The sequence below is a fragment of the Elephas maximus genome, chromosome X (assembly GCF_024166365.1).
Source record: "Elephas maximus indicus isolate mEleMax1 chromosome X, mEleMax1 primary haplotype, whole genome shotgun sequence".
Lineage (NCBI taxonomy): Eukaryota > Metazoa > Chordata > Mammalia > Proboscidea > Elephantidae > Elephas > Elephas maximus.
The window spans coordinates 155251759-155279600 of record NC_064846.1 but is presented as its reverse complement, the minus strand read 5'-3'; the positions used below and the strand labels follow the sequence as shown (position 1 = coordinate 155279600).

Genomic DNA, 27842 nt, shown 5'->3' with positions numbered 1-27842 from the left:
ACACGCTCTAACTGTGGAGAGGGGAGGAGGAAGTTCATTTCTATTCATTCTATGCCACATTCCTGTCTTTCTAATAGCCAAAATTCCAACGCCCTGACCTTGGGATCTTTGGAAATTCCAAACACTATCTAAATAAGCCAGGAATGCTTTTCTGAACAGCTCTGCAGAAAAGAGGGGAAAGTTTGGGGGAAAAAAGTTCAACTATTTTGTAAGATGATTACTAAAAAGGAACTCTAAATTTTTACATATTCTGCACAAGATAGGAAGAGGGCACAGAAACCATTACATGAGCTCATTCCACAGATTCAGAGAGTGGCACCAGTGTTGTACTTTTCCAGATTCTAAAATTATAGTTAACGCATGTATAGAAAAGATTTTTAAGATGGGAAGAATGGCTACCGAACTACTCTCTATGATTATCTTTTATGGGGGTGTTGATTACAGGGTTCATAAACTTTCTATATTAGGAATTTTTGTAATGTCTGAATGAAATATTGATACATGCTACAACATGGATGAACTACAAAAACCATTACACTGAAAGAGGCCAGACATAAAACACTGCATACTTTATGATTCTATTTATACAACAGTCTAGAAAAGGCAAACCTATAGGGAAAGAAAACAAATCAATGGTTAGCAGGAGCTGGGGGCGGGACAAGGGGACTAACCAAAAAAGGCACAAAGGAACTTTCTGGGGTGATGGAATAGTTCTGTATCTTGAGTACTGTGATGGTTACATGACTATATGTCATGTAATGTAAATTATACCTCAATAAACTTGACTACTAAAAAACAAAAATGCAAAATTGCACCTACCTCTAGCGAAAAGGAGTCCAACAAGGCCAGCAAAACCAATAACACCAAGTCTTGGGAAAAATCCAGGAGGTGCATTTTGGAGATATTCATAGTTGTCTATGATAGAATTAGACCAGGAAACAGTTCTATGAATTGTTCATTAATAAAAAAAAAAAAAAAGAAACAGGGTACAACCATTTTGGAAAACAATATGGTGCTTCCTCAAAAAGCTAGAAATAGAAATACCATACTATCCAGTGATCCCACTCCTAGGAATATACCCTAGAGAAATAAGAGCTGTCATATGAATACATATATGCTCATCCAGGTTCACTGCGCATTATTCACAATAGCAGAAAGAGGGAAACAACCTAAGTGCCCATCAATAGATGAGTGGGTAAACAAACTAAGGTGCATATACACGATGGAATGCTATGTAACGATAAAGAACAAATGATGACTCTGCAAAATATCTCACAACATGAATGAATCTGGAGGGCATTATGCTGAGTGAAATAAGTCAATCACAAAAGGACAAAAATTCTATGAGACCACTATCATGAAAAGGTTTACACACAGAAAGAAACAATCTTTGACAGTTACAAGAGAGGGGCGAGGCAGGGAAGAAAAACATTAATTAGACAATAGATCAGTGATAACATTGGCGAAGGGTAAGACAGTATATAATACTGGGGAAGTCAGCAGAACTTGACCAAGGCAAAGTCACAGAAGCTTCACAGACACATCCATATTCCCTGAGGGACCAAATTACTAGGCTGGGGGCTGGGACCATGGTCTTGGGGGGGTATCTAGCTCAACTGGCATAACAGAGTTTACAAAGAATATGTTCTACAGTCTACTTTGGTGAGTACCATCTGGGATCTTAAAAGCTTGTGAGTGGCCATCTAAGATACTCCACTGGTCCCACCCCATCTGGAGCTTGGGAGCATGAAGAAAACCAAAGACACAAGGGAAAGGTTAGTTCAAAGGACTAATGAACCACAACTACCAGAGTCTACACCAGAATGAGTCCAGCCCAAGTAGATGGTGCTTGGCTACCACCGCCAACTGCTTTGACAGGGATCACAATAGAGGGTCCAGGAAAAAGCTTGAGAAAAACGTAGAACAAAATTCAAACTCAGAAAAAACAGACCATATGTACTGGTCTGACAGACTGGAGAAACACTGAGAGTACGGCCTCTGGACACCCTTTTAACTCAGTACTGAAGTCAACCCTGTGGTTCACCCTTCAGCCAAAGATTAGACACGCCTATAAAAACAACAGTAACACACACAGTTCAACAATGTATAGGAGACTAAATGGGAACAAAACCCTGGGGGCAAGGACGAGAAGGCAGGAGGGGACAGGAAAGCTGGACGAATGGAAATGGGAAAACCCATGGTCAAGAAGGGGAGAGTGTTGACATGTCACGGGGTTGGCAAACAATGTCACAAAACAATACGTGTATGTGTATGCTTTAAAGAGAAACTCATTTGCTCTGTAAACCATCTAAAGCACAAAAAAAAACACCACAATTTATTAAAAAAAGCCTTACAAATAACGTACATACAGTACCAAATGCTCCTCGAACCATGTATTTTTTTGTTTTCTGCTAACACACTTTTCAACACATTCTTTTTATATGATATATAAACACGATTTAGTATTCACATAGCAAGTGTCCAATTTTCAAACACTTGTGGTCTGACAACCTACTGACAATAAATTGTTAGATTACCTTCATATTCCCGAAGGCAACAGATCTGAATTAATTATTCATACAGGGAGAAATACAAATACAGGGACGACTCATTATCCAAAGAGAGAAACAGAATAGATTTGGATAAATCTTTGGATAGATCTGTCCTATCTGAAGCTTTGCTGCTTGCTCTCTAATAAACTCAGGAACAAAATACATTAGATTCAGAAGAATAAGTATCCTTTGCTATCTGAGCTCACTATTCAAACTCAAGAGCAGAATAAATTTGGATAATGAAGGAAAGTTACAGTACAAGTACATGGGGGAAACAGTCACTTTGATAGTGATAGCGATAAAGTAAGTAAAAATAAACGCAACACATGAGCCTACTCGCCGTATCTGAATGTTGCCTTATGACTTTATTCACATGATGCCTCTGCTCCTCTCCTCTCCACTGAGCCAATCCCACCAAATAAGAGCCAGCTTACACCCATCTCCTTAAGGCAGTCTTTCCTAAACTCATCAACTCAGACCTGTCTTCTTCCTCTAAAGCCCCATCATATCTATTCTCTGTGCCATCAATGTTGGAATCGACTCGACGACACTGGGCTGGGTTTCTGGGTGCCATCATTTGGTACCTAATCCTATAGCATCTTGTTTCCTAATTATTCAGGTGTGTATCTTATGTTTCCCCAAGAATGTAAGCTCCTTGGTGGTGGACCGTTAAGACTTCTATATTATCTTCCCTCAGTGGTCTAATAGTGTATATTCATTCAACAAATGTTTTTTAAGAACACTGTGCTAGAAGCTGAAGAATACTGAATGAATTAACAAATGAATTTCAGCTAGGTCATGACTCAGAAGGCCTTCATGTCTCTCTCAACCTCATCTTCAGCACTCCCTATCTGCTTATGGTTCCTTGCGCATGTAACACTGAGTTGCACCCAGGGACAAATTAAGGCATGTGAAGGCCCTAAACACTGATAATCTGTACTGCCACCTCCTCAGTTTACTCGCCCATTCAAAGAGGATATGTGAGTTATATATACACATGTATGTGCGTATGTGTGTGTATCTTAGCTATCCATGATGTAACTTCTTTTTAAACGCGACTATAATATTAGTGATTGAATACAAAAGTGGCGTATGCCATTTTAGTGGAATGAGATGAACTGGATTATAAAATTTTTAGTGGATGTGGCATACTAAGATTTTTACTATATACCACGTTTTCTACAAAAAGAATATTTCACTTATTCTACAACAAAGAAAATGAGTCAGTGAACTTAGTTGTTTCAACAATCAATGTAAAATTCTGTTGATCCCTCACAACAAAAAACTGGCTTTCACCAATTTTGCTTTAAATGGTTCATACTTCGATTCTGATGCATTTTGTAATAAACGCTGTAATTATAAAGGAACAAATAAAAAGATTTCATAAAGGAAAATTTAATGACCAGAAAACAAATATTCTAATTACTATATTTTTAGACAGATCTTTCAACTCTGAGATGTTATAATTAAAAACACTTCTTTCTATTCTTTGCTCTTACAACTTCTTCAACGATTTTGTCACAATTAAGCTGCTAAACAATATCTATTTCCATACATAATAAGGATAATGAATGGAATCCATGGGTCTTTGCTTTGGACAGCTGGTAGCCCTATTTTGTTGATGCCCTAAACATGTGCTTACCTGGCTTATTGGGTAATCCGCCCCTGGCTGCACTTTTACACCTTGATCATGCTACACTTTCTGTCTGAAATGCCATCACAGCCCCAACCCTGCATTTTAGTGGGGCCAACAACTGCTCCTTCAAGACTCATCCAGAAATCCTTCCCTGACTGTTCCCATCTCCCCAGTCTCGGTTAAATTGAGTCCCTTTCCTCTGTACCTTCAAGAGCAGTCAGTGATTGTCTCCATATTGGCACTAACTATTTCTATAGTACTGAATCATTTATAATACGCATCTCAGTAGTTGTGACCACTATTTTAATCAACCTCGATCTTCAATGCCTGCCGTGAGGCGTATGCTGAATTGAACTAATAAACTGGAATACTCAGTAATTCTCTCCCCTAGATAACACCAGATACATGCCAGTTTTCCTTTTCCTAGGTTCTCTGGGGCATATGTTCATTTTCAATACTACTATAGGGCTTGCGTTATATTTGCACTATTTCCAGTCTGACCTTTCAACTTTCATCCCCTTGTCTATCTCAGTTTAAGCAATTTTCTACTTTATTTTTGCCTAACAGTGTTGCTCAATTCTATATGTGCACACAGAGCAGTTGACAGAAGGGCATTCAGATGGCTTTGGTGAGCTGAGCTTAAGTGGGTAAAACACAAAGAAGTGGGAAGGTAGAAAGAAGATATGTTTTAAGACTCAACTGAAGCTGAAGCACAGCTTCTGGTAACGTGTTTTGGCTGTGACTGCTAGGAAATGGACTGATTGCCTTCACAGGAAACAACAAAACCAATAATGGTACGTTTCTTCTTCAGAGCCTTTGCAGGTAACTACCCAAACCAAACCAAACCCACTGCCAGCGAGTCAATTCTGACTCATATTGACCCTTTAGGACAAAGCAGAACTGACCCATAGAGTTTCCAAGGAGTGCCTGGTGGATTCAAACTGCCAGCCTCTTGGTTAGCAGCCGTAGCACTTAACCATTATGCCACCAGGGTTTCCAGGAAAAGAAAAAAGGACTAATGTTGCAAATAATGTCTACTGCTATGAATCAATAGGAAATGACAACTGACAATGAAGACACCACTTCGGGCACACATGTAAAAATCAAAGATTACATCAGGAGTTCCTTAGTTTCCTCAGGTGAAAAATAGAGAAAACAATGGTACCTAACTATCAGGATTATTATGAGGATGTCAGGTGGTTATGAGAATTAAATAAATTAATATTTTTAATGTACTTAGCTTAGAGGACTTTAAAGCAAAGAGAACTTGAAGCACTTACTGAGGGAGATCAAAGACTACAGCCTTCAGTATGGATTACGCCTCAACATTAAGAAAACAAAAATCCTCACAACTGGACCAACAAGCAGTACCATGATAAATGGAGAGAAGACTGAAGTTGTCAAGGATTTCACTTTACCTGGATGCATAATTGACACCCATGGAAGCAGCAGTCAAGAAATTAAATGATACATTGCATTGGGCAAATCTGCTGCAAAGACTTCTTTAAAGTGCTGAAAAGCAAAGATGTTACTTTGAAGGACTAAGGTGTGCCTGACCCAAGCCATAGTACTCTCAATCACTTCATATGCATGCGAAAAGTGGACAATGAATAAGGAAGACTGAAGAAGAACTGATGTCTTTCAATTATGGTGTTGGGAAGAATACTGAATATACCATGGACTGCCAGAAGAATGAATAAATCTGTCTTGGAAGAAGGACAGCCAGAATGCTCCTTAGAAGCAAGGACAGCAAGACTTCATCTCACATACTTTGGACATGTTATCAGGAGGGACCAGCCCCTGGAGAAGGACATCATGACTGATAAAGTAGAGGGTCAGCGAAAAAGAGGAAGACTCTCAACAAGATGGATTGACACAGTGGCTGCAGCGATGGGCTCAAACATAGCAACGAGTGTGAGGATGGCACAGGACCAGGCAGTGTTTCGTCCTGTTGTGCACAGGGTTGCTATGAGTCGGAATCGACTCAATGTCACCTAACAACAAAAACAACAACAAAGCACTTAGAATAGTATCTGGAATATAATAAACACTAAGTGAGTATTTATTAAATTAATAAAGTTAAGACATTACTTATTAACTTGCATTAATAATTTAAAGAACTGGTAGGCTGTTAGGCTGTTAATATGTCTGTCCTTGAACAAAAAATTTCTTGATTTGATAGTCTCAGGGGTATAAGCACATCAAACCACTATGATGATTTTAGCAAGAAAATAAATCATACTCATGTTTATTTTATTCCATCACAGAAATAAACCCGTGTAAAAACTAGATTTTGATTTGCCGAGATGCTCAATACAGGCAATTAAGTATTTATCAGTATCATTAATTTACCAGTCCCTGACCAATATCAGTCAGAACAGATTGTGAACTCAGTTTATGAGTATTTGTGATAAGTGGCCCACGTGTGGAAAAACAATACAGGTCAATAATAATCAAATGACAAAAATCTAAACAACATTAATAATTATGCAATCAGGACTTTCCTAGACACACCAGGCCAGCTCCTTCCTGCCTCTAAACTTCTATATAAAAAAAAAAAAACTTCTATAGCGAGTATTAATAGCAGTGTAATAACTAACAAACACACAAAGAAAAATCAGTTACTGAGCTATTTTGATTTTGAAAACCCATTAATAAGTTAGCGCTTGGAAATAAGGTTTAAAAAAAATCTGTGTACTCGTTAGCTCAGAAATTCTAATGATCTTGAATCAGTTTACCTGTTGCAGCGGTGGTTCCCGAATGTTTGGGGACATTAGTCTTCTGAAATCTGATGAAAGTAACAGATCCTCTCTCAAGGAAACTCCATGTAGCTCTAAAATTCTGTATACAGTTTTAAGGAATTCACAGATCTCCTGGAGCCTTTCCAGGGAACCAGGTTAAAGAGTACTAGATTAACAAATACACTGATTATGCCTAAATGAAAAATTAACTTACCTATACCCCACTGAACAATACTTTGCACCTTGGGCTTAGTGTAGAAGTACTTTTCCTAAAAAGGTGAAAAGAGAATAAATCAGTAGGAACTGATTGGTAAAGTGACAGAAAATTGGATTTGAAAATTGAGTTACTAAAAAAATTGAATTATCAAGTAAATATAGACCATGGCTCACATAGTTACATACTATTTTTTACTAATTTTTCATCAATTTTTGAAATCAAAGATAAAATACAGAAAACATATGTATCAAGGCCCATTAAAGCATCTTATAGAGAGATTGTAAACATCAGTTTCAGATGTTAAAAATCACAGAAATACCCTTATTAACAAATAATAAATGCTTGATCTAAAACATGACCAGTGACAGAAGCCAATCTCTAGATGTAGTTCCTTGGCCATTAGGGGCAAATAGTTCAGTCCTCAAGCATGTAATTCCACCCTCTTTTAGTATTTACCTTCCTACTATTGCATTCAAAATGATACTGATGGTAGAATCTCTGCGGGAAGAAAAACTTCCTGATTCTCATATACATGTTTGTATTGTATTCTTTTCCTTTGACTAGGGTTCCAGCCCCATAGTCTCTCCTGGTAGACAATAACCTTTTCATAGCTGCAACCAACAAGAGAGTTACCACCCCTCCTCTCTCTAATCAAGGTGCTGCCCCATGAGAGGAAAATTCTCCCTGTAGCTATCGCAACAGCTGCCACCAGGAAGCAAGGGCATCTCTGTTTTCCCCCATTCCCAGAGATGACACTGATTAACATTTCTAAGTTGGGTACTCTTAAGTTGGACCCCTTTATCGCACCTTTTTCTGAAAACATGCAGCCAATAGAGACTTCTCACTATTGATGCTAAACAGAAATGTGCTGAGTCCATTTTCAGAAGAGCCGTACCTGACACCAACTTGTATATGGCTCACAATAGTGTCGGAGCTGTGAAATGTTTTCTTCAAGTTGGGTCCTTGGCTCCTCCACATATTTAGATTGACCTTCTGGAACTGAGTAGAGTGAAAGCTGCATACATCACACAAAAAAAAATGTATACAGTTGTAAAAGAATAAATCATCTATCAATTTTGTAGGCATAGGCTTTTTAATAATTCATGGATTCCTTAGGGTTACATGCACCCTAAACCTTACTTCAAATAATCTTTGCACCTTACTTATTTCCTGACTGCAGACCAACAAAATCAGTAAGGGTAAGGCCCCACAGGTATCAAACAAAGCAGCTCTCCTTTATCTGTTTTATACTGGTATTTGGTATTCCATCTTAGATTTAATTCAAAAACAGGAATTTATTACCCTAAAGAGTAGGGAGGAAGGGAGTAAAAAAAAAAAAGCTTGAAAGTAACTGAACAGTATGTTAGATTAAATGATTGGTCTGGTGCCAATCAAAGCAGGATAAGTTTGTTCCCCACCCAAAGAAGAAACTTTTCACAGCCACTATTGACCGCCTTCTTTACCCTCCAAAATGCCACTATTCCAAGGCCCAAGAAGAAGAGTAAAGGCCAAAAGATAAGCTACTTAGCTTTACATAAACATAATTCAAGTAACTTTGCCCACATACGACAGTGGATCTTTCTATCACTTTCTTCAAAGTCAACAGAAACTCAGTATCCAAAATAATCAGGGGAGGGCACAGAAGAAAAAAAGAATGCAAACAATGGACAGAAGATTTCTTTAATATTTAAGGAAATATTTTTTAAGGAGCTAAGTCTGTAATCCAACCAAGAAGATGGTTTCTTGGCTTGATAAGCAGTCTAGAATCAGGCAGACTGCTGGGAAGAGGTCATTGTGCTTATAATTGACTGGGACATAACAGATTTCCCACTAAAAATCTACATAATATGCCTTAATTATGTCCTTAGCTAAGTACCATTAAAGTTGATTTGTTGAAAGAGTCATGGTTTAATAGGTTCCCACAAAGAAAAACTAACAGGAAATACATTTCCTCTTTTTCAGTATCTTCTAAGCTGTCCTATCTTCCTGATACATGATTTGTAAAAACCCCTAGAGTAACTGAATCAGACTTGAAAATATATCACGACATGAATAGCATGTTACCTCATCAACCTTGACGGAATTTTTGTTGGGTGAGTCCTTCTTTGGTGACGCATAGACTTTAAAGGTGAGCATACTCAGGCTGGCCAGTCCCATGGATCTCTGCATTACCTGAAACACAGAAGCCATCAGTAAGCCTTCATGCGATGCTACAAACTCAATGTGCATAACGTGAGCATATTAATGTAGCTTTAGCCACTCCTGCCCTGAAAGGCTTATTACACTTTATGAGAAATCAATGTATTCCTCAAGTTTTGAGGAAGTCAGGACCTAAAAAACATGTTCTCATGGACTTAAAAATTTCAGGTCACCTTTATCTTAATTTCCAACAGACAGCAGGTCCTAAGTTTTTCTATTGAGCAGTTCAAGTAAAATTAAAATAAAAAATATATATACAAACTTTCAGAAATGAGAGAAAATTCCATGGAATGATGTTAAAATTATAAAATAGTCTCCATCTCTCTCTCACACACACCACCACTACTACCACCAGCAGCAACAGGGAAGAACTTTTTTATAGATTTCATCTAGTGATTCATTCTACAGAGTGAAGATTATTCTTATAATTCTAATAATTAAACGTGCAGAAGCTTTCCCTTTCTTCTTCCATCTAGAGCTGGTTTCTCCCAATCTCAATTCCTTGGTCTCTTTCTGTGTCTTGCTCTTCCTGACTGAGTAACTCACACCCACGGCTTCAATGTGAAGCCAGTGACTCCCAGATACGCAGCTCCGGCCCAGCTCCTGACTCACTTATCCTATTACTTCTGGATATTTTAACTTGGACAGGGCTCAAGTTCCACAGATTGAACATGTCCAAAATCAACGCATCATCTTTCCCCCAGACCTGCCCCTCTTTCTCTACTTCCTCTCTCAGGAATGGTGCCACCACCCAACTAAAGAGCCAACTCAGAAACTGAGGTCATCTTCACCCCTCCCCATTCTATTGGTCACTACCAAATAAACCAAACCCACTGCTGTCCAGTCAATTCCGACTCATAGCGACCCTAATACGACAGAGTAGAACTGCTCCAGGGGGTTTCCAAGGCTGTAATCTTTATGGAAGATTTTAATCTTGAAGTAGATTGCCACATCTTTCTCCCAGGGAAGGGCTGGTAGCTTCAAACCACCGACCTTTCAGTTAGCAGCCAAGTGCTTAATCACCGTACCACCATTGCTCCTTTTATTGGTCACCAAGCCTCATTAGGAAACCCTGGTGGCGTAGTGGTTAAGTGCTACAGCTGCTGACCAAAAGGCCGGCAGTTCAAATCCACCAGGCGCTCCTTGGAAACTCTACGGGGCAGCTCTACCCTGTGCTATAGGGACGCTATGAGTCGAAATTGACTTGATGGCAACGGGTTTTTAAGCCTCATTAATTCTACTTATTAAATTATTTTAATTCTTCTCTCTCCTCTTTATCCCCTCCTATACAATCTTTACTTAGGCCCTCATTTCTTCCCTGGATTGTTTTAGCAGCATCCTAACTGGTCCTCTGATGGCTCCAACCACCACATTGCTAAAGAATGGTATTTCTAAACTGCAAACTTGATTATGTTCTACCCTTATTTGAGATCCTTCAGTATTTATTACTTAGGACTTTTAATGTGAGTCAAACAAAGCCTGTTATTATCTGGACCCAACCACTTACTCTCATCTCATCTCTCTGCTACTCTGCCTTCTCCCACAAAACTTAAACACCTGTATTTCCCCCATGCTGTTTCCCAGCTTCACGGGTTTACACATGCTGATTCCTTGGCTAGAATGTCCTATACTTGCTTTATCTTTCTGTAGAACTGCCTCACATTGGGGAAAATTCATTGCTTTTATTTGTCCATTTATTTACATCTATCAAGTTCTCCCTATTAGACTGGAAGCCCTTTGAGGATACGGTCATGTCTCACTCTGTATTCCTATAGCCTATGGCTGTGCCTAATGCATAAGAAATGCTCAATAACTGTTAATTGGCTGGATGGAGCGAAGAGAGGTGAAAAATAAATGAGTGGTTATTAGTTTAATGGCCCCTGGGTGACCCAAATAGTTTGCACTTGACTACTCACCAAAAGGTTGGCCATTCAAATCCACCTGCTGGCACCGTGAAAGAAACGCCTGGCGATCTGCTTTCATAAAGACTACGACCAAGAAAATCTTATGGAGCAGTTCTACTCTGTAACACTTGGAGTCTGCATGAGTTGGAATCAACTTGACAGCAATGGTTCTTTTCCCCCCTTTCTTAGGGGGCAGTTATTAGTTTAAGTGGATATAAAAATAATTAATAAAATAATTAAAATAAAAGTTAATTAAGTATTCAGTGTTCATCTAGAAAGGTCTTAATTTCAAGGCAACATTACTACAAATTTCTTTTTGCTTCTAAGGTAAAGGTTAGCCAGCTACTGCTGACAGCAGCCAATGTAGTTTGTGCCCATCACAGTTATTAGGCTGCAGCAGCCTGACACAATCTAAAGAGGTAAACATCTAGAAAACTGCTAGGACCTACATTGGAGAGTTCTCATTTTTTAAATTCACCCTTGAAAAAATTAATAGCTATTTTAAATAGGCCAGGCTGCCTGAGGTTTCTGTCACCCAGGAGTTCTCAGCAGTCTCCATGAACTGAGAAGATTTATTATTTTCTAAGGAGCCCCGCCACACCCCAGTTGAGGACACATAAAGCAGCTGGTATTTGGAGCTGTGGACCCATTGCTCTCTGCCCTCTGGATCTGCCCAAGACTGACAACATTGCTTTAACTGCGGACTTTATACTGAGGCAAGCAGGCCTTCCCCGGACGCTGTTTCAGACTCCCCTTCCTTATCTGCTTTAGCTGGTTCCCTATCCCTGTCCCACATTCCCATCTACAACTCTAACCTCAAACATTTTGGTATCATATTTCCCCCTCTTCATCCTTGCCTCATATATCATCCCGTGTTGACTTTTTAACTTCTTGATTTCTGTTTTCCACTCTTCATCCTATCTACTTTTCATGTATTTCATTTTTTAGCTCATGGCCTTTTTTTTTTTTTTTTTTTTGCTAGTAAACGTGGCCATAAAATATTCACTAAAATTAAAAGATCAGGTAAATAATGCAGGCAGCAAAGATGACTCACAAATGGCTGAAGCCTGCATAGGTAAAACAACATGTCGAGAACTGAATTATGGGGTAGCTCACTTTGGAATGCTAGAATATGAATGCAAGTTTAGACAAAATTCACGCACATTCTGTAGCATAACACAAAATAACCTGCAAAAAAATTTTTATATCTTTACTTCATAGAATTGTAACATGTCACTGGGACCTCTTATCTGTATGAGTGGGTTCCAAAGCGAATGTGCCACATTTTTTGCCCTATTTAATTAAGCACTTCCCGGTTAAGAGAAGGCAGTAACATTATACTCAGATGCTTAGGTGGTGAATTCTAAGGTAGTACCCATATCTTCATTATTCCCCTGAGCCTGAGAAGGCACCTGAAATTTCAACTGGAGACATCCTGGCTTAAAAAAGGTTCAGAATTAACCTAGGTATCAATCCCAAACAAGGACTCCATCCATCCAAGGTTTAGACTGAACTGATCTCATGGCTTTTTCTCTTTTTATTCATATATTTCCCTTTTATGCTCTTGATGATGATTTTCACTGTCATTTTTTATTTTAAATCTCAACTTGTTTACTTTAAAAATTTTTTTACTGGATTCTTGATTAATTTTCTCTTACCTTACTCCTGTTTTTCTTGTTTTAATATCATCCTAAACTTGTCCCCTTTATTGCCTAAGTTGTTTTCTTCTTCTTTTCCTATTTTCTTCCCCAAACCCACCCCCATCCACAACCCCATCCCACAGCAAGAACTGTGGCTAAAAGGTAGCAGCCCAGAAGAAAGCCAGTTCCTGTAGCTGCCTTTTCAGCTTCCTAAAAGCTCTCAAAGAAAAAAACAAGCCTTGCCCCAGGAGACTTGGGAGAGCAATAGATGAACACTTCCTAGGGCCACAATGCTCTCTCTGCAGAGAGCACACAATTTACCTCAGGGTTTCTCAACCTCAGCCCTACTGACCTTTTGAGTGAGATAATTCTTTGTTGTGGGGTATTTAGCAGCTCTACCCATAAGATGCCAGTAGCACTCCCCCACCCCACCCCACCTCCTGTTGTGACAGTAAAAAATGTCTTCAGACATTGCCAAATGCCTGGGGGGGGGGGCGACAACAACATCACCCCCTGCTTGAGAACCACTGATTTACCTGAATAAATATTTCCTGACATCTCTCAACATCCAGATGGCAAGAAAATTTGCACGTTTTAAAATCCATGGCCTCAAATCTAATATATAGTGATAGAAACGGGAACAGTAGTTGAGTGGTTGCCTGGTGGTGGAGTAGGGGGTGTGGACTTACTGAGAAGAGGCACAGGGGAACTTTCTGGGGTAACAGAAATGATCCATATCTTGATTGGGGTATGGGTTACACAGGGTATACACAGTTGTCAAAACTCAAATTGTACACCTAAGATCTGTACAATTTAGAATCTGTGATCTCACTGTATGTAAATTATACCAAAAAAACATGGCCTCCAGCACCTCTAAACTATGTCAAGTTCATTTACAAGGCAAGGTCATAAAAGTTCCACAGGCACATCCCCAAACTGCCTGAGGGACCAAATTGCTCGGCTGAGAGTTGTGGGAACCATGGTCTCGGGAAACATCTAGCTCAACTGGCATAACATAGTTTATAAAGAAAATGTTCTACATTCTACTTTGATGAGTAGCGTCTGGGGTCTTAAAAGCCTGTGAGCGGCCATCTAAAATACTTTACCGGTCTCGCCCCTTCGGGAGCAAAGGGAGCAATGAAGAAAACTAAAGGTACAAGGGAAAGATTAGCCCAAAGGACTAATGGACGACAACTACCACAGCCTCCACCAGACTGAGTCCAGCACAACTAGATGGTTCCCAACTACCAGCACCGACTGCTCTGACAGGGATCACAATAAAGGGTCCCGGACAGAGCTAGAGAAAAATGTAGAACAAAATTCTCACTCACAAAAAGAGGCCAGACTTATTGGTCTGAAAGAGACTGGAGAAACCGTAAGAGCTTGGCCCCCGGTGACCCTTTTAGCTCAGTAATGAAGTCACTCCCAAGGTTCACCCTTCAGCCAAAGATTAGACAGGCCCATAAAACAAATTTAGACTAAAAGGGCACACCAGCCCAGGGGCAAGGACTAGAAAGCAGGAGGGGACAGGAAAGCTGGTAACAGGGAACCCAAGGTGGAGAAGTGAGAGTGTTGCCATGTTGTGGAGTTGTTAACCAATGTGATAAAACAGTATGTGTACTAATTGTTTAATGAGAAACTAGTTTGTTTTGTAAACCTTTATCTAATGTATAATAAAAATATATATATAGATAGATAAACTATGTTAAGTGCATGCCAAAACACAGTTGGAACTACAGGCAAAGGGTCATTACCAAGAAGGGGACAGCCATACCAGGACTCACCTGACCTTGGTAAGGAATTAGGTAGTACTGAACAGTGTGATGGAAACTCATGGGAGGAGCCTCAGTAAAACATTCACAGGCAGACAAACCTAACCCTGATGTACTGAACTCCTTGGTCGGTTAACCTTTTTTGGCTGCAAAGGAGGCTCCTCTTGGTGTGAGACTACCCCACCCCACTTCCACATGCTCACTGCCTTCCCTCCTTCCCTCCTAACACTAGAGAAGCAGCTGGCCAGATCAGACACATTATCACAAATGGGAGCTCTGGACACTGTGTCCATGCCAGGTGGCTAGCATAATTTGTTAGAGCTTATATTGAATATACACAGGCCAATTCAGTGAATATCAGAATTTAAGAATGGGAAAGTCTGTTATCATGGGCATAGATTACCCCAGGAAAGTGTGAAGGCACAAAGAAGTGGCTAAGAAACTAAATGTTTTCCTTTCCCCAAGAAGAAAAAGAACACAATTCTGGAGGTTAGATGCCTTGAAAAAAGATTTAACCAAATTTCAGGACTGGGCCATAACCACAAATGTTCTGGCTTTATAAACTTTTTTCTTCCATCGGCTCCTGTTGGGTTTCCTTGTGACAAAGGTAACACAAAGGTGTTGTTTCTCCATGATGGGATCTGATCCATTATGGTACAACCAGGCTGAATATACCTTCTGGGAAGTGAGACCTCCTCTGAATCTTTTCTGATGAGGGACTGGAACCACTAGATTGTGTATACCCAGGGCCTGAGCACTGTCCCAAGTGACAGTCCTTAAGAATCCTTGTTTGCTCACTCCACATCCAAGGCAAACCAAAAATCAAACCAAACCCACTACCTTTGGGTCGATTCTGACTCATTGCAACCATATAGGAGAGACTAGAACTGCCCCATAGGGCTTCCAAAGAGCAACTGGTGGATTCAAACTGCTGACCTTTTGGTTAGCAGCTGTAGCTCTTAACCACTGAGCCACTAGGGCTTCACCCAAGGCAAATGACTCAGAAAGTTGGTAAAATGAAACCTTCAAAAACTGATCATACATGTTCTACATTGGATTCGATGAGTTTGGCTTACTTGATCACAGTCAAACCCACTCTGTTAAGAGCTGCATCTTCAAGGAGTGTGTTAAGCTACAGCCTAGATCCAAGGCTGCATTTCTTTAGATCCAGCCTATCCTTTGAGGTGTACCCTTCAGTTACTAGATTCCTCTCCTGAAATTGAGCTAATTTGGGGGTCTCAAAGTAAAAGCCCCAATGTGTTGACTTCTCTGAAGGTTTTCAATATGGTTATAAGAGAGCCACAACCCGTTGCCATCAAGTTGATTCCGACTCATAGAGACTCTATAAGGACAGTGTAGAATTGTCCCATAGGGTTTCCAAGGAGCGGCTGGTAGATTCGAACTGCTGACCTTTACGTTGTCAGCCAAGCTCTTAACCATAAAAAAAAATAGGAAAATCTAAAATTTGACTCAAAGGTGGGTTGGTCACCCTTAGCTTTGCAAACCTCCGGGGGACTGTCTTTGAGTTCCCTGGCTCATGTAGCTAAACCTTTCCTTCCAAGGTATTTTATACTTTCCCTGTCAAGGTACATGCTTTATCTTAGATCTTCAGTGTCTCTCTTTCAACTTTTATTTGTTTTACACAGTTCACAGGGGGCTTAATCATCAATAGAAACTGAGCACCAGGATTGGTGTTTGGTTTAGTTGGAGCCCTACCAAAAAGAGTTGTAAAGAGGTAGACTGACATTGTCTTAAAGGCAGAACTACTTCTTATGGTATTCCAGTAAAATTACTTTAAAAACAAATAAAAACCTCAAGCTAAATAAGACACCCTCGGAACTACTAAAGGACTCTAATGAATGGTAGGGCTCAAATCCCTGACAACGTACTTTCTTTTTCAACTCTATGGAGAATCCAGTGTATAGTAGCTCCGATTAACAACGGGTGGCAATGACCCTTTATTCTCCCACAATTCCAAATATATCATTTTATTAGAGCTTCTATAAAATATGCACCAGTTTCCTTTTTGATAAAATACAACCCTCACTTTATAGGCCTGTGTACACAAGAGGCTTTTCAAAATAACCTCGTGAGATTTTTAAAAGCACAGGCTCTAATGCCTACCTTCAGGGTGTTTGATAAAATAAATCTGAGAGGCCCAAAAATCTATTCCCACGATCAGTCACGTTTAGAAAACCAGTATTCCACAAGCAAGGCAGGCAGATGCTTGGGGGGCAGTTATTCAGCTTAAGTTTGTATAAATACTCCAGTTTACTTACTTTTAAAAACATCTGAAAGAATGAAATGAAATAGTCCTAAAAGTAAAAAGAGAAACAGTGACAGGCTACTCACTAGAGAAGTTATGGGATTTACTTACATTCAAGAAAATCTCACCCATCTTAAAACAAAACCAATGCCTTCCACCCCTATTTCCTCACTACAGCCTTGTCCTTTTACTTCCCTTCACAACAAATTTAAAATGACTATGGTTAGAAGAATACTGAATACCCTTAGCAGGATGGATAGTGACTAGAAGGGGCATGAAGAGGGCTTCTACTATATTCGATATGTGAAAATTCACTTACGATTTGTGCATTTTTCTGTATGTATATTTCAGTTCAAAGTTTAAAAGACAGACTCTATTTGCTTTCTCTACTTTATTCCCTCCTCTTCACGCCCAATGTGCCTGAAACTGTTCTTCCCAAGATAACCAGTACCCCCCCTCCACAGTTGCTAAACTCCAATGGATATCTGGCATTTTTGTAGCATTCTGAAAATGGCGACCTATCCATCACCCTTAAAGTCTCTTCCTTTGGCTTCCAAGATTCTACTCTATTCTATAAGCTCTCTAGGACTCTCTTACTCTCCTTTTGGGTCTTCTCTATCTCTGCCTGTCTTTTCCAGTGCTTCGAACCAGTTCGTTCCAGTTTGGCCCTCTGCTGAGAATTTCCCTTTCACCCCAAGTATACTGAGTCAGAATCCACAGTTTAACAAGATCCCCAGGTGATTCTTAAGTATAACAAATTTTGAGAACCACTGCTCTACTAGCGGTTCTCAGAATTGGTTCCTAACCAGCAGCATTAACACAGCCTGGCCCGGGAACTTGTTAGAAATGCAAATTATCAGCAGGGGTTCGACCCCAGTCTTTTCAAAGTTGGTTGATTCTAGGGTAATCCTTAACCTTTACTCTTCTTGCTCCAGGGCAATTTCATTTAAAGCCAAGTCTTTAACTCCCATGTGTATGCTAGTGATGCCCAAAGTAGTATCTCCAGCCCTGGCCTCTCTCTAAGCCTCAGGTTTGTATACTTAATTCCTTGATGAAAATCTCCACCTGGCTGTTCAATTGCTACGCTAAACATATCCAAACCCAAATTTATTATCTTCTCCAAAAACCTGTCTCTCTGAAACTTCCTATCTCATTTAATGGTCCTACAAGGCACAGAGTCACCCAAACTGAAATCTGAAATCATCAAGCTCTTCCTTCTCCCTTGTTCATTACATCCAATTGTTGTGTGCCATCAAGTGGATTCCAACTCATAGGGATCCTATAGGACAGAGCAGAACTGCCCCAGAAGGTTTCCTAAGCTGTAATCTTTATGGGAGCCAATCACCACGCCTTTTCTGGTGGGCTCAAACTAGGAATCTTTCAGTTAGCAGCCGAGTGTTTAACCGTGCGCCCGCAGGGCTCATTCACATTCCACTGTTGTTGTCGGGTGCCACAGAACTGACTCGATGTCAGTTCCATGACTTGGGTCAGGCACACCTTAGTCCTCAAGTTGGCATCTTTGCTTTTTAACACTTGAATGAAGTCTTTTACAGCAGGTGTGCCCAATGCAATCCATCACATTCAATTATTGTTGTTAGGCACCGTCAAATGGGTTTTGACTCATAGCGACCCTATGCACAGCAGAACAAAACACTGCCCAGTCCTGCACCATCCTCACAATCCTTGTTATGCTTGAACCCACTGTTGTAGCCACTGTCAATCCACCTCGTTGACAGTCTTCCTCTTTTTCACTGACCCTCTACCTTACCAAGTGTGGTGTCCTTCTCCAGGGACTGATCCCTCCTGATAACATGTTCAATGTATGTGAGATGTAGTCCCGCCATCCTTGCTTCTAAGGAGCATTCTGGCTGTACTTCTTCCAAGACAGATTTGTTCATTCTTTTGGCAGTCCATGGTATTCTTCTCCAACACCACAATTCAAAGGTGTCAATTCTTCAGTCTCCCTTACTCATTGTCCAACTTTCACATGCTTATGAGGCAACTGAAAATACCGTGGCGTGGGTCAGATGCACTTTAGTCTTCAAGGTGACATCTTTGCTTTTTAACACTTTAAAGAGGTCCTTTGCAACAGATTTGCCCGATGCAATGCGTCTTTTGATTTCCTGACTCCTGTATCCATGGGTGTTGATGGTGGATCCAAGTAAAATGAAATCCTTGACAACTTCAATCTTTTCTCCATTTATCATGATGCTGCTTATTGGTCCAGTTGTGAGGATTTTTGTTTTCTTTATATTGAGGTGTAATCCGTACTGAAGGCTGAATTAGTCCAGCGTATTTCTTTCCTCTGGTTTCTCAAACCTCTTGTCATGGATTGAATTATGCCCCCCCCCCAAAATGTGTCTATCAATTTGGCTAGGCCATGATTCCCAATATTGTGTGGGTGTCCTCCATTTTGTGAAAGTAATTTTATGTTAAAGAGAGTTAGGGTGGGATTGTAACACCCTTACTAAGGTCACATCCCTGACTGAATGTAAAGGGAGTTTCCCTGGGGTGTGGCCTGTACCACCTTTTATCTTAATGAGAGATAAAAGGAAAGGGAAGCAAGCAGAGAGTGGGGACCTCATACCACCAAGAAACCAGTGCCAGGAGCAGAGCAAGTCCTTTGGACCCAGGGTCCCTGCGCAGAGAAGCTCCTAGTCTGGGGGAAGACTGATGAAAAGGCTGACAGAGAGAGAAAGCCTTCCCCTGGAGCCGACGCCCTGAATTGGGACTTTTAGCCTACTTTAGTGTGAGGAAATAAATTTCTCTTTGTTAAAGCCATCCACTTGTGGTATTTCTGTTACAGCAGCACTAGGTAACCAGGACACCTTTCGTTTCTCAAGTGCTTCTCTTCTTGTCCATTTCCACTATATTTATTACTTCTGACCTTATTCAGGGCAAACAATAACAAGGCAGCCCTTTAATGAAATAATGAAGATAAACTCTGAAGACAGTTGAGATGTGGTTCCAGCTCCCAATCTAATAAGGTAGGTAAACAAATAATTGCCAACAACTTTGATAAGTGCACTAACAGACAAAGGGCAGGAAAAACGTATTACAGATGGGAAGTTCTGGGAAACTGCAGAGAGAGGGCAGAATCTACAATCAGAAAGGTTATGTATTTACTTTAGCAAAGTCACCAAACAGGCTGAGGGAAGAACCTGTGTTACTAACAGCAGCCTCTGTAAGGAGTAGTAACAAAAGAAACCAAAGGTTTGCCCATGAGGAGGATTTCTGACATGCCACAATGTTTTCAGCTACACTCACGAGCAGATGCAGTCTCTGAAAGGACCAAATACTGGCAACCTTGCTACTTTAATAATACTAATCAACAACATCCTCAATCAAGAAGTTCCTGCGTAATATCAACGCCAGACAGGGTTTTGATGATAATCTACTAAAAATAATTTGGTATCAAAAAATTATATAAGCAAATCTCATGCTTTAATCACTACATTTTAGATATTATATAACTTGGCTGTCATATAACCTCTACATCAAAATGTGCAACTGTTTCTAAAGCTGTTGCATAAGATCTTTTTTTCCTGTAATTGTGGAAAATAAACATGTTGGAGGACATTTTAAAAGTAAATGCCATTTAAAATTAGATATTCCCATATTTATAGGAAATGAGGCAGAATCATATTTTTTTTCCCCAAATGTGACACTGGTTCCTTGATCTTTAATCAATCTTCTCTGCAATACTTTCCATTCTGATAGCATTTTGCATTCAAAAACAAAATGCTTTTATCTACTGATTCTTTTTCAGTTGTGTAAGAGGTAAAAATCCTGAAATGTGTTTAAAAAAAAAAAGGCCTATGAAAACTGACAACACTTTTGAGGTTATTCTTGTTCTAAATAACTAAAACACAAACTATGTGACAGAATTTAGGGTAAAATAAAACGACGAAAACAACTGGCAATTTTGCCCAAATTAAGCTACATTTTTGTCCTTAGTAATGTGTCATAAATTAAATTAAAAATAGAAACTACAACAAATAATGAAAGAAATTACAAAATAAAGATAAAGAGAAACTAAATGAGTCCATATTCTTGAAGTATCAAAAGAACTCCCTGCACGCCAATAATCAGCATTCAGCACGTTGCCTTCTACGGAGCACCGACATTTTATACAGAATGCTTTCTATTCTGAAGGGCCACACACCAAACTGGTAAAGAGGCTTTCTCGGGGAAGGGAGTTAGGGGAAGGCAGACAATGGGAGCCTTTATCTCAACTATACTGATTGGACTTTTTATAAGGAAAAGGTATTTCAGTATTATAAAGTTTTTTTTTAAATAAGTATTTTCTCTTCAAAGTACTAACTTTGATAAATCATATACTCAGTCACTATCGACTGCAACCATTTATGTAACGAATTGGTAAATGAAATTTACTTTTAATATGTGTGGTCATCTGGCTTCCATGTTTAAATGTTCAGATCAAATTTTAAGTCTCTAAGAAAATCAGTCTCGATATATTTGAAATAAAAGTGGAAAAAGATTAGAAAAATGACGTTTGTTTAAAAACAGGAGGAGAATATACAGTAGATATGATTTTTTTTTTAAGTGTCATATCCAGCGTGCACATTAATATGCTCGGAAACGAGTCTGGAAAGATGTTAACAGTGGTTGTCTATAGGCAGTAGGATTAAGGGAGATTCTTTCGTATTGTCATATTTCCTGAAGTTTTCACACTGAATATTGATTTGGTTTGTAATACACAAAAAACAAAAATGGCTGGCTCCTGAGACTATTCTAAAGAATTTGCCACAAAGTTAAGAAGATAATTTCAAACGAAGTGAGGCCAAAAAGTTCTGACCGATTATGGTATTTTTGGAATAAATCAGTTACATTAATCAGTTATGGTGTGCTTGCAATATATTGAGAGGATAATTAAATCTATTCTCTCAAGGTGACTGTTTTGACAGCACTCATTTGGACCTATAAAGGACTCGTACTTTAACAACAGAAACCACAGTCGTTTCGATCTGTTTCATAGTAAAGAGGATTATGAAGCCAATATTTTAAGAGTTCAGACTTTAAACAAGTAAAAAACTCTTTCAACCATGACAAACAAATTTTATTAGAAACTTTCAATTCTGTAATTCTGTACTAGACTTGTCGACATTTCCTAGTTCTTCCTTATCCAGTATAAACAGACTAAAGACATAAATACAGAAGAAAAGGAGGCCCCTTTCAGATTAACATTATCTTTTTCCTCAAAGAAATCCAAGTTCTATTTTATGTTTGGAGAGCAGAAGTCAGCAGAAAATTAGGTCAGCAAAACAAAGCAAGTATGTCTCATCTGCAATTGTTTTACCTCCTAGTTATCAGATTTTGTTAAAACCCTACAGATAAAAAAAAAAACTTATCTGATAAACAGGAAGGAAACCTCAGAGACAAACAGTGAGATATTTGTTCACTTAAGCAGGTTTTGAGTCACCCAGTTCTGCTGTATGTACTGGTTTCACAATCTTGGAACATAAGATAATGTGTAATTTACCATGCTCTTTTTTATTTTCAACTTCCTCATTCAGACAAAATCCACCGCTTCTTCCTGAAAACTCCGAAGTATGTACACATGCGTGTGCTTGTATATGTATGTATGTATAAAACCCACCAAAAAAAAACCATGTATAGATATGTAGATATTTTTCTTTCTCTTGGAATGGCATCCTAAAGTCCATTCCATTTTTTTCTGAGTTAAGGAATATAGGTTGGAAAAAATCATATGGGAACATTTACTTTGAATCTTGCTTTTCAAATGCTTCTTGTACATTTTCAAGCAACTAAAAATCTACATCCTCTGGTAGGAAGAGTTTTGTCAACATAAAATCTATTCTTCTAACCCATGTTTCATGTCCTAATGGACAGGTGCACACAGAACCCTAAGCTCACTGATGGCAATGGCCTTCAACCTCGTATCAGTAATTTACATGCTTTTTCCTTCTTTAAAGACAACTGCAAATTTATTTTTTAAAAAAAAAACTCTGTACAAGGCTCAATTCAGATGATGATAATCTGGATTTGTAATGAAAATCTCTGCAAAAATAAGGAACCAAAGCAAGAAAAATAAATACTTGGACTATGCACAGCAACCTTAACAGTACTCCCAAACCGGGTGACTCCAAAAACAGCCTCAAAGTCAATATTTGCCAAGTGAGGTAATCCATAAACAGATGGCTTAAGAAACTTGTTGGAGACCTCGTATCACTTTTTGCTTACTTACTCACTGGCCAGCCTAATCCATGTCATAATACAACAACACATGAATCAGCACCTCTAATAGGAAGGGAGAGGCATTGCAGCAAGCACAAAGGAAAACAGGCAATTTCACAAGCACTGAAGTTTGTGGGATAGGGAAGAAGGAAAAAAGAACCTTTTTTTTAATATATATCCTACTTGAAAAGACTTTTCAAAGGAACGCACAGACGTATCTGCTGGGGGCGGGGGAGGGGGAAGAACTACTGGGTATCCCTCCCAAACTAAGGCAATGAACGGGCACTTGTGTGAGTCCATCTCTGGCTCCCACAGAGGGCTCCTCATCCTCACCAAACAAAGAAGTCCTTAAGTTGGAGCCAGTGCGGGCTTTGGATAAAACACAAACACACTGCACTGCTTCAAAGAGTCAGAAAGAAATAGGAAGACAAAGGGTGATTGTACTTAAAGTGCCTCTAAAACAATATTCATTCAAAATATAACTACTCTGTCCATAATGCTCAAAAGTATATTGTGAAAATATAGCTTAATAGTCAAAGTTATAGGCTTTAAGCATATTGGAAACTCTATGACTCCTGCTTTAAATTCTTGCTTCTCCAAGTTTTATGTACAATGAACACAGGTTAAAAGCCCCAGCGCATTAAGAAATTGGCACTGTTAAAAGTCTTCTAATAAAACCGGCATGAGGCCATGCTACAATTAGGAAAAACTCAACAAGAGAAAAAAACAACTTCCAAATTCTAAAATATATCTTCAGACCAAGGGTTCCCCCCACCCCCAAAATCTAAAGTTTCCTGCTGTATGAACTAACTGCAAAACTACACTTAAGCATTATTGGGGAAAAACAACTGATACAAACTCTTTCAATTCCTTTATTTTAAAAATATTTCGGCACTTCCTGTCACATTTTAAATAAGTCAACACTAGTCTTTTTGAAACAGGCATCTTTGCTATAAAGATTTATTATGCATCTAATTACTTACAAAGAACAAAAACCAAACCTGTTGCCATCGAGGCGATTCCGACTCACACCAACCCTATTACTTATAGTAGTAATTATAAATAATTATAGTAATGTTAAACGTACCACGAAAATATCAAAGTTCATTTCCCAGCCTCTAAAAAGTTCCAGTCTAGCCTAGAAAGGACACGAGTGTGAACAACACGTATACAGGTTATAAATTAAGCTTTATATCATGAAAGTCTACAAGCATGAAGAGGCCTCATGGGGTAATAAACTCATTTCCCATAAATGTCTAGTGCACTATCTGCTTATCCCCTCCATTTCTGTCTCTGATCTCTCCATTCTGTTAAGGTATAATTCACCCATTTCTTTCTTAATCACTGCTTTTCCTTTTAGTTGCAATTGAGGGGTTATTTGCATTTTACAAGTAGATGGAAGAAAGTTAGCATCCAGGGCAGACTTTACTCCCAAATGAGAAGTGAATTTATGGAAGTTTGGTCCACTTTTTACAGTTCTAAGTCCACAGCATTAACCTGCAACCATAAATCACTTCACAGTCTGATGGATGTGAATCAGAGGGATTAAAAATACCTTCCATTCATGCAGTGTTTTGTAATGTACCGTTGTTTCCATGTGTTACCTCAGTTGAGCCTCCCTACAACCTTGGGCAATGAGGAGGAGCTGTTACTGTTCCCACAGCACTGCAACGATAAGGGAAGTAGAGGTTAAGAAACCTCATGGTCGCTTGGCCTAAAACCAGAAACACAACTAGAATCTGTGCTTATGCTTTCAGACGGTTTCCAGAGCTGCAGGACAGTTTTTTCTTCTTTACATCTACCTGCCAACTTTGAAGGGTAAAAAAGGAAAACAAACCCAATTAATTCTGTACATCAATATGTATTTATGTGACTAAAAATGTATTCACTCTAATTCCAAGGAGAATTCCCTCAGAGATGCAAAATCTTTATTATCTTTCAAAATACGTAACATTTAAAATATTCAATATAAATTTATAGTACTTCTTTTCCAGTTGAGAGATTATTTTCTTTTTCTATTTAGCACTGTAATTCCCTCAGTTTGTACTATTAACATACTATTCATGGTAAGAAAACTAATTTCAGAAAATGCAGGAGGATTAAACAGCCACAAATAATGTGAGGTAATAATGCCCTATAGCCAAGGAGACAGTCACCTCAGCTCCCTCTGACTAGTCACATCTCTGCCCTTCAGGAAGGAACTGACTCACCAGCTTTCGCTAGGCCACCCTCTCACCCTCAAGGCTTCAGTTAGCGTAAACCATCTGATTCCCACCATCTGATTCCCCAATCTCCAGTCCACATCTCTCTCACTCTCACGAGAACTCCATATCCTTGGCTTCCATGTCAACTGATTACCACCTCTTAATGTCCACAGGTGCTTCAATGAGCCCAGCCTATTCAGAATGAAACTATCACCTCCCCCCAAACCAAACTCATCCTTTTCCCGATGCCCCATCTCAATGAATCGTTCTAAAAGCCATACAATTTTCCAAGCGAAAACGCTGGGCAGCATCCTTACATTCTCCTTCTCCCTCTTCTGATGTGTAGCCTCCAATGTGTGGCCAAATTTGGGAACTCTCTCCTAGAGGAGGACTGGATCTTCTCATTTGTACCCACCAGCATCAAGCACAGTGCCCAGCCCAAAGGTGGACCTTGACAAACATTTGTGTAAGGAATGAGATCTAGTAATACGAATCTGGGGACTTGGTATTAAATATCCAAGCAAGTTTCCAGCAGCAGCACCACTGAAAAGCCACTTCCTACAATAGAATCCAGCCAATCGACTACCAAATTTTAAAATAAAAAATAATTATGCAGAACTCCAAGACTACCATACTACCTCAGCAGTCTCCTATAAAACGCCAACTAAAATCTAAAAAGAAAAAAGCACTTACTTTGTTCTAAGCTTTGACTATTAGTTAATTTAATCCACCCAATTTGAGGGTGATGTTAGTCTTATTCACAGAGGAAACAGCCACAGAGCACTTTAGTATCTCTCCCAAAGTCACACAGTGAAGCCCAAGGTCTTAACACCGTGTTGAATTTTCTCACCTCTGTGTCCTTGTATGGGCTTTTCTTCCCTGCTGGGAACGCCCTTTTGACACAGTCGGCCTACCTTCTAAGGTCAGTGCAAGTATTTTCTTCTCTGTAGTTTTCTGATGCCCCCTGCTGGTGCTCCTTCCTCTAAGTCAGTGGTTCTCAAGGTTAGGTGCATGTTCTAAGTACCCGGCGCTCTCAACACTCGAGGCCTAGATCCACCCGTAGAGATTCCGATGTAATTCATCTGGGGTGCAGCCTGGGTGTAGAGACGTTTAAAAGTTCCTAAGTGAATTTAACGTGCAGTCGAGGTTGTGATCCACTGCTCTAGATTTCCCCAGCACCTTTTACAGAACTTCAGAGCACTTATCCCACCGTACAGTAATCGACTGTTTATGTCTGTGCCGCTAACCACTGTGAGCTCCCGAAACAAAGGTTTCACCATCACCTGGGGAGCTTTTTCAAAACTAGAGGTTCCTGGACCCCACCTAAACCCTAAATCAGATACATGGGCAGGGCCCTGTAAACCACTTAACTTCTCAAAAAATTCTGATGTGTAGTCAAATTAAGGAACTCTTCCCTAGATAAGGGCTGGGTCTTTGCATTTAAACACCCCAGTGTCTAGCGCAGGGCGCAACCCACAGCTGGACCATGATAAACATCTGTGTAACGAACAAAATCTAGCGGTGTGAATCTGCGGACTCGGTGTATGTACTCAATATTCAAGCTTCCTGCAACAGCACACTGAAAATATGCTTCCTAAGATAGAAAACAAATACTGGGCAGATTTTCAAATGTGTTTTGTTATCCACTGGTGCCCCCTACTGACCTGAAGATGAATAGGTAAAACAACGGTTACAGTTAGTCACACACGCTATACTTTTTCAAACAAAATCTGTATACCCTTAAGTCTTTTGCCCTCCAATCCTAGTTGACCCAAGCTGTTAACTCTCAAACCAGATCATCCTACTATTTGCTCCATCCCCACTTGCAGGCTACAATCATTCAGGATCAGCACAGGCCTGCCGTGGCAACTCTCAGCAGAGTCCTCAAAGCCTCTCGCCTATCTTTTTGTTCCTTGGCCAGCTGCCTCTTCCAAACCCCACCTCATTCATAAAACTACCACGTTGAAAATAACTAGAAACCATCTATCTACCAATTTACCTAAATGCTTGCTATTAAAAGTGTGATCCAGGACCAGCAGCACCTACATCACCTTGGAGCTTGTTACAAAAGGGAGAACCTGATGCCTCAACCCATACCTACTGAATCAGAATTTGCATCTTAACAAGAGTCGTGTGCACACTGAAGTTTGAGAAGCACCAGTGCTCAGCCATACTAGACCTAACACCTTCATTTTATGACAAATATTATGTAACACTCTTTTGCCATCCTGAAACAAAATTCACAGATAACATCACCCACCTACACACGTAAGTAAAAAAAAAAAAATCAGTATGATTTGACAGTAACATAAAAGAGAGCCAAAAGAAAAGATTTTTAATAAGAAATATATTTCAGTATACAAATGCTCAGCACATGCTTAAGAACGACCCCACAGGTTTCCAAAACATACCTAAGTGGGTGGTACCACTTCAGTTGAGAACCACTAGTCTAAAATCCCACCCTTCCTCTTGCCTGCCATCTCCCAGGAGGA

The 27842-nt window shown here is 39.6% G+C and overlaps 1 protein-coding gene across 4 annotated transcripts in view; it reads right to left on the bottom strand.

Annotated features, from left to right (window-relative positions):
• The window catches only part of APOO (apolipoprotein O), a 59865-nt gene that overhangs the window by 28330 nt on the left and 3693 nt on the right, over positions 1-27842 (bottom strand). For 2 of the 4 annotated variants that reach the window (XM_049871356.1, XM_049871353.1), the window contains exons 2-5: positions 9211-9318; positions 8042-8161; positions 7144-7198; positions 820-915 (exon numbers count right to left, since the gene is read on the bottom strand). In XM_049871356.1, the coding sequence (XP_049727313.1) occupies positions 820-915; positions 7144-7198; positions 8042-8161; positions 9211-9318 (379 nt within the window). Of the gene's footprint in view, positions 1-819; positions 916-7143; positions 7199-8041; positions 8162-9210; positions 9319-9607; positions 9704-26043; positions 26141-27842 lie in introns of those variants that run through there. The other 2 variants (XM_049871354.1, XM_049871355.1) reach the window with 2 other exon arrangements.